This window comes from Lolium perenne, chromosome 4, assembly GCF_019359855.2.
Source record: "Lolium perenne isolate Kyuss_39 chromosome 4, Kyuss_2.0, whole genome shotgun sequence".
NCBI lineage: Eukaryota > Viridiplantae > Streptophyta > Magnoliopsida > Poales > Poaceae > Lolium > Lolium perenne.
In genome coordinates, this window is record NC_067247.2 from 254,000,938 (window position 1) to 254,015,504 (window position 14,567).

Consider the following 14,567-nt stretch of genomic DNA (forward strand, 5'->3'; position numbering starts at 1 on the left):
GAGGGTCTTCATGACCAACTTTTAATGTGTGACCTTTTCATAATAAAACTTTGTTGATATATGAGAGGGGAAAGTCTCAAACAAAAATGAGTAGAAGTTGATCTTGGAAGATCCAAACCATCACTAGGAATAAATCAAGTCCTAGGGTTTAGCATGGTTTCCCTCAATGAAACAAGAAATTAAAGGAGGGGCTCAAAATTTTGGTATTAGGGCTTTAAGGAATTTCACCTAGGTGGAGACTCTCACAAGGAAAACACACATACACCCAATCAAACAAGAACAAGATCAATCATGCATGCAAGAAGTAAAGACATAAAAGTTTTTGTTGGCCCTAAATTTTGCAGTCCAAAATTTTAAACTTAAGTGCAAAAGTTGGGTTGATACAAACCTCCCCCCCCCTTAAAATGAATCTCGTCCTCGAGATTCGGTGGCTAAGAACTGAGGAGGGCGGGGAAGTCCTTTCGAAGTTGGTCCTCTCTTTCCCACGTGGCTTCATCTTCTGAGTGAGTCATGAAAGCAGGTACTGAGAGAGATTTGAGGAGCCAGACTGATCAAGGAACCTCGTCTTGACAGAAATATTCGAGTAGTCCCACATATAGTGCACTTTGTAATTACTACAGCTAAGTTGAGTTGCTCTTCTATTTTGAAGAAAACCTTGTATTGCAATGATGAGGCCTTTTTTTAAAACACCCCATGCAGACGATATTCTTTTGTAACATCGTGCAAAGCCGATAATTTTGTTCATTTTTGAAAGGACCGAAATTTTATCTGTTGAAGGTAACTGAGGGATTAGGTTAGTTTGCTCGTTCGACGACCCTGTAGAATCGCAAATAAATTTTCTAGGCCGTGTGTATTTTTGTGCTGGCAGCAGCCCCCGAGTAAACGAGTGAACCATGTGCCTAATTGCCTTCGTAGCGCGGTGCACTGGCGTGAGCCTTTCTTATTTATATACTGTCCACCAACTACAGCGCTCACATTTTCCCTGAGGCTTTGTGGAAGTATTCTTATTTCTCCTTGTATAAAGGCTTTTCTCAATTAGAACACTCACATGTTCCCTAAGGCTCTTGACGAAAACCATAAAAACCTTGTAGCCCCCGAGTATTGCCGGGTAAGCTTTATTATATCTGACACGGTATTTTTGTAAACCTGAGCTCCCGATGGGAGTAATAGTAGTCGAATACTTTTGAGGATCTCCCGAATATTTTTTCGGGTGAAATAACAATTGTATGAGCCGAACTAGAAGTTTTATTCATAATATGCAACTGAAGTATACATTGTCTTGGAGATGGGAAGAAAGAAGTAGAAGCCCCGGTAGAGGATGGAGGGGCATACCATGCTGAACAACGACTACTTCGCAGATGACGCAACACAGGGCGGCAATTTTCGGCGCCGGTATAGAATGAGCAAGGGTTTGTTCATGTATATCCTCCATGGTGTTCGAGAGTTTGACCCTTATACTACAAGCTGAAGCATGACGCTGTAGGCGTTGCCGGGTTCTCATCAATTCAGAAGTGCACCGCCGCCATGAGGATGCTTGCATACGGAGCACCTGCCGATACACATGACGACTACCTTCGCATGAGTGAGTCTACTGCCATTGAGTGCATGTACAAGTTTTTCCGAGTTGTGGTGGGAAAGTTTGGCAAGTACTACTTGAGAGGGCCAACTGAAGAAGAGACTGCAAGGATCATGGCACAAAATGCTGCGAAAGGATTCCCTGGGATGCTTGGAAGCATCGATTGCATGCACTGCTCATGGAATAACTGCCCGTTTGCTTGGCAAGGTATATACACAGGACGTCATGGATATTACAGTGTGGTGCTTGAAGTTGTGGTAGATTATGACCTGTGAATTCGGCATTCTTTCTTTAGCATGGCGGGATCACACAATGACATCAACGTGTTCCAGCGGTCTCTGGTGTTTAGCAAACTAGTGGAAGGTCATGCTCCACCATGCAACTATGAGATCAATGGCCACCAATATACCAAAGGATATTATGTAGCCGATGGTATATATCCAAATGGGCCACTTTTGTCAAAACGATCCCGGCTCCATTAGGTTAGAAGAATTGTCACTTTCCTTCGCGATAGGAGGCCGGGAAGGATGTCGAGCGGGCATTTGGTATGCTTTAAGCTTAATTTGCAATTGTCCGGTACCCTGCTCTAAGCTAGTCTCACGACCAAATATGGAGGTGATGCATGCTTGTGTGATCATGCACAACACGATCATCGAAGATAACCGCAAGAATCAGGTCAGGAGACATGTTGGTCCCTATGAGTGTCAGGACCCTATTGCAGAGGTTGATCATGAGTTGCCTGCAGATTTTGCTGATTTTTTCGTCATGCACGCAGAGATCCGTGGCAGCAATGTTCACGAGCAACTTCAAAATGATCTCGTTGAGCATATGTGGAGGATCAAAGGATTATCAACAAATGCCGCGGCGCCTTGATCTAGCCCCATTTATTACATTTGTTTAGTTGTTTTATTGTTTATTGTATTTTAATTTGAAAACAATTTGGGCAAACATATTTATTTGTATGATATGTTCAATAAATGGTTGTGTTTTCGAAAATCTACACTACTTAAAAAGAAGGAACATGTTCCTTATTCTGCCGATACGTCAAACCCCTTCGTCGTCGCACTTCGTCGCGCTGTCGGGCGAATGGGCCAAGGCCTCTGCCGCTCGCTTTGCATCTGGTCCCTCCGATAAAGATCGGCCTCTAGATTGACCTCAGCCAAAACAAAGCCACGACCCGATCCAGAACCCTAGCTCATTTTCCCTCTCCCCCTCCCCTGTCCCTTTCAATCTCCCCACAACTACGGAGACGATGGGCCGGTCGCCCATGAATCATGGCGGAGCGGAAGGTCTTTTCGCGGCGTGTGCGCGCACATCACCCGCGGCTCCATTGATCTCGCCCGCCTGCGTTGAGCGCTTGGCCAAGGGGGCTGCTGCTGCACCACGGCGAGCCGGCCACCACAACGCGCCGGCGGCGATGCAGCTCACGGCGTTCTCCATGGGGCCAGTTCACCGCAGAAGGCCTTCGACGACCTCGCTTGGAACAACTCCGCCCCGTGCGGCCGGTGAGGTGCCTCCTCTCTCTCTCTCTCTCTCTAGAACGGACCAATCTGATTAATTTCTATGATATGGTTTTGATTGAAGCTGGGATTCTTATTTAGGATTTGCAATCTCAGGTTCGTCGACGTTATAGACTTATAGACTTGGTGTGAACCATTTGTGTGTGATCCATTAGCTTCTTGAGCACTGCCATTTTCATGTGTTTCAATTTCTCTGCCCTTCGGACTCGGAGTCCCATTTGTCTCCTCCTTTTCAGGGCCTGATTGTGCCGCTTCAGTGACCAGGTATTTGGCGCTTACTCCAGTAATGATATGAGGAACTGAAAAAACAAAAAGAGCAATATCAGTACAGAGTTAGACGCAGTGAAGGACCTTCTTCAGTTTATTTTCACATGAGACTATTTTGTGCAGCAAAACAATTTCAAATAGTATAACAAGAAACACAAATAACCCAAGTGCAGATTTGCTAGGTGAACTGAAGTTGATCCCTGCTATGCTAAATCTTCTCATATCGCCTCATTGTTTCAGTTTCTGACACTAACCCCTGTTCAGTGAACTGTAAACCGTTCTTTCTGAACTAACGATTTCCGATCAATCTGGTGGCGATAGCCCTGTTGATTTAGGACACCACTTTCGTACGGACTAGCCAAACGGTACATCCAATCGCAATGACGGCACTTCCATAGCCCTTCAGTAAAGCAACAGAAAGCTAACTTTACTATGTTATATATCAAACAAATGGCCACAAAGTGAAAATTGGTGTCTGCAGTCTAATGAAACAAAACAGAGCTTTCTAGCTCATAACTCAATGATAAAATTTTAAGATCTTCTTTTGCGAGTCAGGGAGCCTCCGGGCTACGGTGATCATCTGTCTACCGTGGAAGGCTACCTATCACTATTATGAGTGGGCACCGAATTTTCCTAGGTAATTTTGAGTGAGGCCTGTAGTAGATTGGGTGAGAGGGATCTGTAGCCCAACAAAAGCAAGAGTTGGCGGCCAAAAGATGTTGGTAGCTATCACTATCTGACATATCTATCTTACCCTCTGACTTGTACTTATTTAGCATGTGTTTTCCGTCCGAGCTATATCTTCTACTCTGTTCGCCTGAACTAAAGGCAGTAGTATTCACTGCATCTCAACTAAAACAGAGGGGATAAAAGCAGCAGGGATGATTTCCCCACATTTTTCGGTCTAGGCAGAACACACGATTTTTGGGTCCAGGAACAGTAGTATTAAGAATATGCCAACGCATAATGCGGAACGGAAATGAAGCAAGTCTAAGGGCACTTAACACGCACCACGGAAGTATGCGGCAATATGTAGTTGGTTCCTGCCGATGAATGCCATGTCAAGTTAGTTGTTACTACTACAGTATACTCACTTAATTTTTCCTATATTATCTAGATCCTCATATCAGCTCAGTTTTATGTTAATTTGTTGACAAAGAAATTTCGTTTGCTCCTTCACAACAATGATTCTAGGCTTAGCCTACACTTCATCTTAGTCAGGGAAAAGAGAGTGCACACATCTCGTGCCCGTGTTCTTCCCCGATGCCAACCTCCAAACCTGCGGTAGATACCTCCTGAAGCTAGGCCAAGCCTTTAAGCACAAAGACGATCCTGTTCTTTATATCTTGGTTCTTCCTATGGATGGATGTCAACACATAACTATGGATGCATGTTTGCACACATAAGCATGCTAGGATCGTTATGATTGTCTGGGGGAAAACACTTAGATTGATGCATTGTAAATCTTGCAACCTTTTTACAGTTCAGTATTTGAAATGAGATTAACATTGCAAATTGCTTGCAACCGTTTTACAGTTAGTATTGGCAGTGATATGCACATGCATTATTTTGAAAACTCATTGCTATTGGCAAATCGTGCATGTATTTCTAGACAGAATGGTTCATTGTCCGCTTTGTTTGCTCAGAAAATGACCCAGCTGCCTGTTTCAAGCCTCTCCGAACCTCAACCCACCAGGAGGACTGTGCTTCAGACCATCACAATGGTCGCCGTCCTCAAGCGTAGGTGGTTATCTACGGAGATTAGAGATTTGTTTTCCTTGTGTTGGTTCTTGCGCTCACATGGCTATGAGCTGTCTTGCTTGATTTACAAAGTAACATCCTGTTCAGTTGCATGGAGACATATCATAGCCCTTGAAGCAAGTCATAATAACCTGGTTCTAGATTCTCAAGCAGATGAAACACCCGGAGCCAAGATCATTGGGGTGTCGATAGGTGGTAGCGACATGACTCCAAGATTCGAGGTGACCAGAGCAATGGAAAGGATCTTCAGGAAGCATGGAACGGGGCTCTTCGATTGGATGTAAGTGCTTGCACGATGTCGCCCTCCATCCCATCATCCTACCCGAGATAGCGAGGAAGAGCGGGAGTGTTGGAGTTGATATAAGAGAGGTCAAGGCATCTATAGCAGTAGGATCCTATAATGGCTCGAGGATCCTTCAGTCACCAAAGGGATGTGAACCTTCTGCGCTTCCACGACGCGGTTTTTTTTATTTCTTTTCAGTTTGTGTTCTATCGAATGGTACTGCATACCTTGCTAGAAACTTTTCATTTCTAAATTTATGTACTAATTAATGTTTACATCAAATACTAATCGAAAATTCCCTATTCTTTCTTTTGAACTTTGTGCAGACAACGATCAGATTATCGCATTTTACGCTGACTTTCTTTTCAACATCAGAGTTACCGTGCAATTCTGTTCTAAGATATATCCAGTATATGAGACTTACTTGCACGATGGTTTTAGTACATCATAAATGTTAGAATCCTTAACACAAAAGCAAGCATCAATTTGTACACAATCTACAATTCCCATTCACGAATGTTGCATAGGTAATTTATTTTCCTCATGAATTCAGGAATGTTGTATATATACTTTTTATTCCAGGAATGTTGCATAGTTATTTTCTAGAATCGATTCCTTGTTCCACACCACTCTTAATTTTATGTCTAAGACTGCATGATTCATTCTTCCAGTCTTTCTATCAATTTCTCTTCTTTCTTTATGTCTAACCATGTTAGTGGAGATGAAGCTATGATGTGAACATGGAGGCCAATCAGATGGTTGTGGTGGCAGATCACAAGGGCGACGAGTTCATCAGCCTTGAGGCCCCTTGAGGAGGTTGGTTGTAAGATCAAACTCCATTAGGTTTCCGTTTTCTTTACTGTGTTCTGCAAGAAGGAGCATTGTTTGAAGGAACGCATGGAAAAAATGATATTACTGCTTCGGTAGTTTCTAGATACAGAGCTTCATCTTTAGTTCTTTGCTGATTGTATATTGACAAGTGTATTAACGGGATGCATACATAGTGCTCATTGATAAGAAATTTTTGAGGAGTTCATGTTGCTACGTTCTAAGTATAAAGTACGAAAATGCTGTTTGTATGCAATAATCTATTGCTTCATCAGTGGTAACTGTTTTGCAGTATGCATGCATATTTGACATTTGAAAGTTTCGTAACTACATTATATTTCTCTCTCTGTAGTAGTACGGGACACCATAGCTTCTATATTATGTTGTTACTTTAGGCCAAAAAGTGAACTAAATCTCACGAAGCCAGGGGCTCCTCGCGTCGCTCCCCAGGCGACGCCGGGAGCCAAACCCTACCCGCGCCGCCAGCAACCGACCTACGCCGCCGCTGCCGCCGGCCCTTGCCGCGGTGGCGGCGGGCCTCATCTCCAAAGGGGGTGAGGGAGGCCCGAGCTCTTTCCCGTCGGGGTGGCCGGCCCGTGTGGGGCATCGCCGGAGGGGAGGGTGGAAGCCAGGGCGGCGGCCCTGGAGTCCCGTCTGCTGCGGCGGCGGGGTGGTGCGGCTGGGCGCTGCGGGCTGTGGAGGCGCGGCCGTGGCGTAGCAGCAGGCGGCGGCCGGCGGTGCGGGGCGTTCGGGGCCCGATCTGGGCCGCAGTGGTGTGGGGCGCCTGAGGTGGTGCGGTGGAGCGCGGCAGCAGTCTGCTGTTGCCGGAGGGGTTACTCCGGGCAGGCGTCGGGGGTGGCCAGGCGGGTGCTGCTGCGAGGTGGCTCCAGGCGGGCGTGCGAGGATGGCCAGGTTGGGCGCTATGTGGCGCGGAGGTGGGCGCAAGGACGCCGGAGGGGCGGCTCCGGGACGTTGGGGTCTGATGGGGAGGCGGGCCGTGGCGGCGGCCCGGCGAATGCGGCGACGCTTGGGCCATGTGGATGGTCAGGCTGCGTTGCGTGCAGTCCCTGGCTGATGTGCGGTGCAGGGATGGTCCGGGGCGTGCTGTGTTGGTCATTTTCTGGCCTCGCTGGGTTCCAGATGGCTTGGGCAGCGTGAAGCTTCGGTGTCTCCTATGCGGCGGTCGCGCTGTCGCCGCATGGGAGGTGTGTGTCAGTGGAGTGCGGATTGGCGAAGCTTCGTCTTGTTGTCCGGTTGCGTGGGAATGTTGTAGGCTTGATTGCTCCAGGCGAAAGCCTGACCGCGCGGCGTTCGTGGACGTCGCCGTCCTTCTTGGGGGGCGGTCGTGGAGCTCTTCGACCTTCGCTATCACCGGGTTCACGTCTTCGGGTGAAAGCCTAGATCCTGCCTTGCGGGATCGGATGACGGCGTCGTTCTATCGTCGCTTCCCCTCTTGAGGGCGTCGTCTTGAAGCCGGTGATCCCCTTCCCGCACTCCGTCGGGCTGGCCGCACACGGCATCTGGGTTGGCTGGTGGTCAACCGGTGATGCGGGTGTTCCGGGGTGGAGGTTTTGCGAGGCAACGACAATGGTGATGAGCAAGGCTTGGTTGCACAAGCCCATGTTAGTCGGCTCCGTTCCGGCGTGTCCGAATGTCTTCGGGTTGGTCTCCTCTTGATGTGAAGTCGAAACTACTTTTGGGAAGTGTACGGGTTTCGTCTTCAGAATCGGAGCTGCCAGCCTCTTCTCGAAGAGCCATCTGTTTGGCATAGGTCAACTTGAGCTTCGCATATGTGTAGCTTTTGTGGTAGCCAGGGTGGTTTCGTGTGCCCCTCGTGGTGGCGAGTGGGCAGTTGTGAGTGTGGGCTTGACCCTGTAGGTTTTCGCCCGGTTTTCTTCTAAAAACCGGGCACCTTCTACTTAATCAATGAATGAGGCAAAGCTTTTGCCTCCGTTAAAAAAAAAATTATGTTGTTGTTCAAGTTCAAGTAACATGACAAATTTGCATGCTCGCTAAATTTCTTAGTGTACTCATCAGAACTATCGCCTCTCGGTCTCTATAGTATTTTGATTATGATGCGTGACTTCCTATGATTTGGTGATACATTCAGATATCATGTGCAAGGAGTGTCATAAAATCTGGAGGAGCTTGACGAGAAACAAGGTGAGCAATGACCCTCTTGCCCTTTCGGAATTTCTTAGACTTTCCTGAAAAATGCAAAATTTTGATCTGATATTTGTTTCATGTACCATACAAAGGTAAGGGCAATCAGACACATAGGGCCTGGACAAATTAGCTTATCATAGAGGCACAACCCAATCACAGGTAGCTCACTACTTGCATTATTGTGTAAATAATTTGTAATAACGAGAAAAAATTGAATACTGCTATGTTGCCACTGTAGTTTTACCTTATGGAATAAAAAATTCCACCATTGTTAGAAAACAAAAGTAGAAGATCCGAACCTTCTATTTGGTAAAGACTATTTTAACGCTGAGATATAACATGTTTTCACCAAGGAGGGCAGTTCAAGCAATGCAAAGCCATGGCCTCCAACGAGGTCAGTTCTGATTCTCTTCCTCATCAAAAGTTGCATGCCTGCCATTATTTGAGAAAGGTTTCCTGATGATACGTGTATATCTGAGACTTTGTGCGCATTCCACAAGGATTTGGATCCTCACGATACAGTATATATGACAATGATGGATCTTTGGAAAATAGTTTGCTTTTTGACTGGAAAGGAAATGTGCAATTTGAAGCAATTTTTTGATATTCATGAATCTAGAACTCAGTTGGAGAAAAATGTATGTTCTTAAGTTCATGGATGGACAATTTGTGAGCTGGAGCTTTTTTTGGGTTTTGTAAACTTACTTTTCTCAACTGGTTGTTTGCTACCTAACTGTACTTGATTTTTCCCCCTTCCCACGAATTTAATTTCTATGGCGCTATGAGAGAAAGGTTCACCTCCCTGAAATTTACGTTCCAAATACTGCAAAGCCTCCCTATGTATGCATGACAATGGATATTTCCATCATCACCTCAAACTATGATGTCTTCTCTCAGTATTACGAGATTCTGTTTCGGAAAATCTGTTGGTGACAATGGATAATTTTCATTTACATGGCATATGCGTATATGTTTGGCTTATTGAATAATCATATTGTAATACTTGAACTTATGTGAGGACTAACCTATGCTAAACATATGCAGATGATTACACGTGTACCACATATCCTGTTGAGACAAGGTCTGTCACTCCTCTTCCATGGCGCCAAGCACTGGGTTGTGGACCTACCACAAGCTAGCCTCCTCCCTCGAGTACCATAACCAACGACAAGCGGCGGAGAAGAACATGGGCGTGCCACCAGGGATAGGTAATGGCGGCAGCGGTGGGGAGAAGGCGTTCATCGAGGCTAGCGGCTGGAAGGCAGGGGACTTGGCAGTCCGGTCGCCAGTAGTGGGGAGGCAAGGAAAGGATTCTTCACCAAAGGGAAATGGAGGGAGATAGAAAGAAGGAAGGTCGAGAGTGGGGAGGCAGGCGAGAGGCACTAAGAGGGTGGCCGTGTCCCAGTTTGGGTGTGAGTTTCTTTTATTTCCAGTTTGGGTGTGAGTTTCTTTTATTTTTTCGCAGTGTCATGACTCATGGAAAGTTTCAAGTTAATTAAGGCTTAAAAAGAAAGTTTGATTATGCGTATATGTGGCTACAAAATTACAGCTACGTGGCTGCAAAATTACGGCTTCTCAATATATATCAGTATCCTAAATGCATTTGAAAACTTGTTGCTAGAAAATTATGACTTCTCGAAATGCATTTTAATTGAATGTCAAACTACATGGTTGTCAAAACCTAAATATATCACGGGACCATGGCAAGACATTTTACTATCTGAGGTGGAAGGAGCACATGTTTTCATCAAGTGCAAGGAGTTTAACCTGGTGTGTGACGAAACATAGACTGGAGCATGTTCGACATAAATGATCGCCTTGATAGATGCTGATATGGCACTACATATGGTATATGGTCTGGGAAATATCGGAACACTTGAGGATTCAACTGATGAACCAGATTAGTATCCGTGTAGGAGATATTCCTTTCTCGTTAAAGATGTTGCTGACGGGGCTTAATGTCATCTTATATATGTGCATTGAAAAATAAAATATGAGATCCGTGGCAACGCACGGGCATTTGTACTAGTCCTATAAAAAAGTTTGGGGCGGCATTTGGGGGACGCGGCACGTTCCCCAAACACGGCACTAAGAAAACATGTCTCCCAAACGCTCGATCCGACGCTATTTAGGAGACGTTTTGGGTCACACGTCAGGAGATGCTCTTACTTCCACTATTCCTACATGCAAAATGTTTTGCCTAATAAAGAGAAACTCCAATCGGCAACCACCAAAGCATACAATGGAACATTTTTAGTAAGACAAATTAGCGGATTTGGGTCAGCTCGCTCTATGTATATAGTATCATAGTTCGCTGGCTAAGTTGTAATTGTAGCGTACCTACAAAATTTTCTAATACGCAGAGTCCAAATGATTATCAGCTGCTCATACGACTGAAGTTTCTCAATTATCAGAGAGAGCGTATAAACTCCAACCTTCTCCATGTTCCGTAACAGCTAGATCACCATGTTGATCAATTATTACGAGTCCATGTCCGTTCATGATAAAACAATTATCACCTAAGCTAGGAATTTTTAAGTAGTCATCTTATCAAGTTACATCTCATGCATACATGTATAAATATCCCTTTCCCTGCGAACAATATTTCATCACCTCTCATCAGCTCATTCTATCTGTTTAGTACACACACTATCTCGGCCACAAACAAAGAAGACAATGGCTTTAGCTTCGGTTAAGCTTTCTATTGCCCTGACATGCGCATTGCTCTTGTCGTCAGCGTGTCATGGCCTGGAGGTGGGCTACTACAAGAATTCGTGCCCCGGCGTGGAGGCCATCGTGAGGAACGAGGTGAAGAAGTTCGTCTACAAGGACGCCGGCATCGGCGCCGGGCTGATCCGCATGTTCTTCCACGACTGCTTTGTTGAGGGATGTGATGCCTCCGTCCTCCTGGACCCAACACCGGCCAACCCGCAGCCGGAGAAGCTTAGCCCTCCCAACTTCCCCAGCCTCCGTGGGTTTGAGGCCATCGATGCAGCCAAGGACGCCGTGGAAAAGGCCTGCCCGGGCGTGGTATCCTGCGCTGACATCGTTGCCTTCGCCGGCCGTGATGCAGCTTACTTCCTTAGCAAGATGACGGTGAAGATCAACATGCCGGCAGGCCGTCTGGATGGGCGCATTTCCAACTTCAATGAGGCCCTCTCTAACCTGCCGCCTCCATTCTTTAACATCACTCAGCTCATCGCCAGCTTCGCCGCCAAAGGGCTCAACACAGAGGACATGGTGGTTCTTTCTGGCGCCCACACCATTGGGGTCTCACATTGCTCATCCTTCGTCTCTGACCGTCTTGCCATCCCCTCCGACATCAACGCCGCCCTCGCCGGCATCCTGAGGAGGCAATGCCCCGCCAACCCGACCGCAGCCAACGACCCCACGGTGCACCAGGACGTGGTAACCCCTAACGCGCTTGACAACCAGTACTACAAGAACGTCCTCGCACACAAGGTCTTGTTCACGTCCGATGCCGCCCTTCTTACCACACCGGCGACCACCCAGATGGTGCTTGACAATGCCAACATCCGTGGACTGTGGGAAGACAAGTTCAACAAGGCGATGGTTAAGATGGGTGCCATCGGAGTCAAGACTGGAAACCAAGGTGAAATCAGGAGGAACTGCAGGGTGGTCAACCACTGATATATATGGCTACTCACTGGATCCGTTCATGGGGCACCGTGTTTGCAATCTCAGCACCTATCCGTTGCACTAGGGTCGTGAGGCCGCTGACTTTATTTTGAGTTATCTCAGATTTCCGGCGAGTACCAGGCTGTTTCATTTGTTCATTACTTTGGCTCGTGCGACTGTTGCTGCCTGTTCAGTTCTTGGAGAATGCATATTGTTTATTACCACACAGAGTATGTTGGATGGTTTCAGTTCTTAACTTGTACGTTCTTCTTATATTGGTCGTGAACTCGACTTCGTGTTCAATCTCTAACACCTGTACGTGTAAATTAAATGGCTGATTTCACACACCACTAGCTTACTCTTTCCTAGCTTTTCAAACAAAATTAGCTTTCAAGTTAGTAGTTCAAGGCTTACTAAAAATGTATTACCTAGAAGTGAGAAAGAATCATGCATATTGTAGATTCTTGCATTACAAGAACGACCCTATAAATAGGTTATAGGTCATTAGAGGATAGATATTTAACCCAGATCGATGGATCAATACTTGCCACGATAGATGAATACTTATCAAATTATACTACAACTATCCCTTATAAGTGGGGTAATCACTATTATAAGGGTACCCTCTACGTACTCGGTCTTTGTACTTCAAACAATGAACTAATTTTTATGACGGCATCATGTTAGATAACTTAGTTCGTTTTTTTTTTTACCAAAGAGAAAAGATACCATAATGTTGACCCAGTTGCATCCCGAGTAATGACAGGCAGATAGGATCCGGCAACAACAATGTTGTGCCAGGAATTACCAAGTTTAATCTAAACTTATACATGTGCTCCTCAAGGATGAGAAACATGATGAACTCCTTCTACAAAATAGTCAACAATGCTCAGTTGGGGCTTCCCCTCTCCCTGAAGCACATGCAAACTGTAAGAGAAACGTGAAATCCGATCGCTCATTCAAAGACCAAACAAGGAACTTCAGTGGTAAACGCAACACACCGAAAAGAATAACAAGCCACAAAGTTCATACAAGGGGAAAGGCATAACAAAGAACAAGTTTGATCGAACTAATCTTTGCGATAAATGTTGATTCTACAAGAAGGTTGCCAAAACGATTCCGCACCCCAAGAAATCTGGTAGACATCTATATGCCATCTATGAGACATAAGAAACCTACCGAAGGAGCAACATATGATGCCAACTTCAATTTTCAACCTAAAAATAACATGGAAGCTAGACGTTAGCGAGGTGTTCAAGGAGCACTACGAAGCACCTACAACATGACTTCGTGGACGCAGTGATGATCTAATATACCTCTAATGGCATGTTCGGGGACTTCGACTAGTCGATAAAATCCATTAGATACTACATTTACTTTCAATATATTGTTATAATAAAAACATATTATTTTTATTGATGTCATCACCTTTTAGTGTAAAGCACAATATATACTGTATCAACACTTCAACATCAATAAAGTTATTTATTTTCTATATATCAAACGAAATTATTTTTATTACTGAACATTTAAGTATATAAATTTATATGGGAGTCAATCCAAATGGAGGAGGAAATGTGCATTGTGGAAAGCGGTAGAAAAAGCCTTGTACTTAGGCAAATAAGCATTTCTTAAATCTTACAAAGTTCAATGGAGATATTTTCACAATTGGAAAATAAGATGGGTTAATTTGTTGGCACATGATGTGCCACATTTATCCGCCCTATCGAATGGCAATTGAGAATGGCTTATTTCATGGCAAAAATGCATTTCCGAACTTTTACAGATTTCAATGTAGATATTTTAACTATAGCTAGATATGAATGTGATACATTAACTTTTGCGCATGACATGCCACATTTATCGCCTTATGGGTACACAAATAATAATTGCCGATGAATTATTTTATGCCTACTGGTCTTGTACTCTCATTGGTTATAGAGATATCCACAAAATCGATTTCCCAATGAAATCCAAGAACAAAACAAAGAGGAATATATCATCTTTACCAAAGAAAAGGGATATGGCAAACACATATTTGACAAAATTGACCTCTTTGTCATCAGGATTGTACCAAACATACATAAAATCCAAAGTAGACGTGATGATTTTTCGAAAAGGAAGTACATGCTATGCATAAGGTAATATTTGAGAATGTAAATGCATTCCAGACTTGACATGATCACCTTGGTCATACCGGGATTGGGATAATCGATAAATTAGCTGCAATTAATAATGGTCATGAATTAACAAAGGTAAATTCCCATAACCATCGTACATTATGTGCACTACATGTACTACTGGAAAACTCATTTTAAGACATGCATATCACAAAATTCACCCAAAGCCACTCAATTCCTTGAATGAGTTATGGGCGACATTTGTAGTCTTGTCCAAGTATTGTCTGGACATTATAGGTATTTCATAGTTATAATAGATGCATCTAGACTATGGTCTCACGTGTGCCTATTATGTGTAGGAAACCATGCATTTGACAAAATATTAAATATTGAGAATTTAAATAAAT

The 14,567-nt window shown here is 44.7% G+C and overlaps 1 protein-coding gene across 1 annotated transcript; it reads left to right on the forward strand.

Moving 5' to 3' along the window:
• The first annotated feature begins 11,029 nt into the window (after positions 1-11,029).
• Positions 11,030-12,311, forward strand: LOC127332234 (peroxidase 2-like). The gene has a single exon (XM_051358511.2). The coding sequence runs from the start codon at positions 11,078-11,080 to the stop codon at positions 12,050-12,052; it is 975 nt and encodes a 324-aa protein (XP_051214471.1). The 5' UTR covers positions 11,030-11,077; the 3' UTR covers positions 12,053-12,311.
• Positions 12,312-14,567: the final 2,256 nt, after the last annotated feature.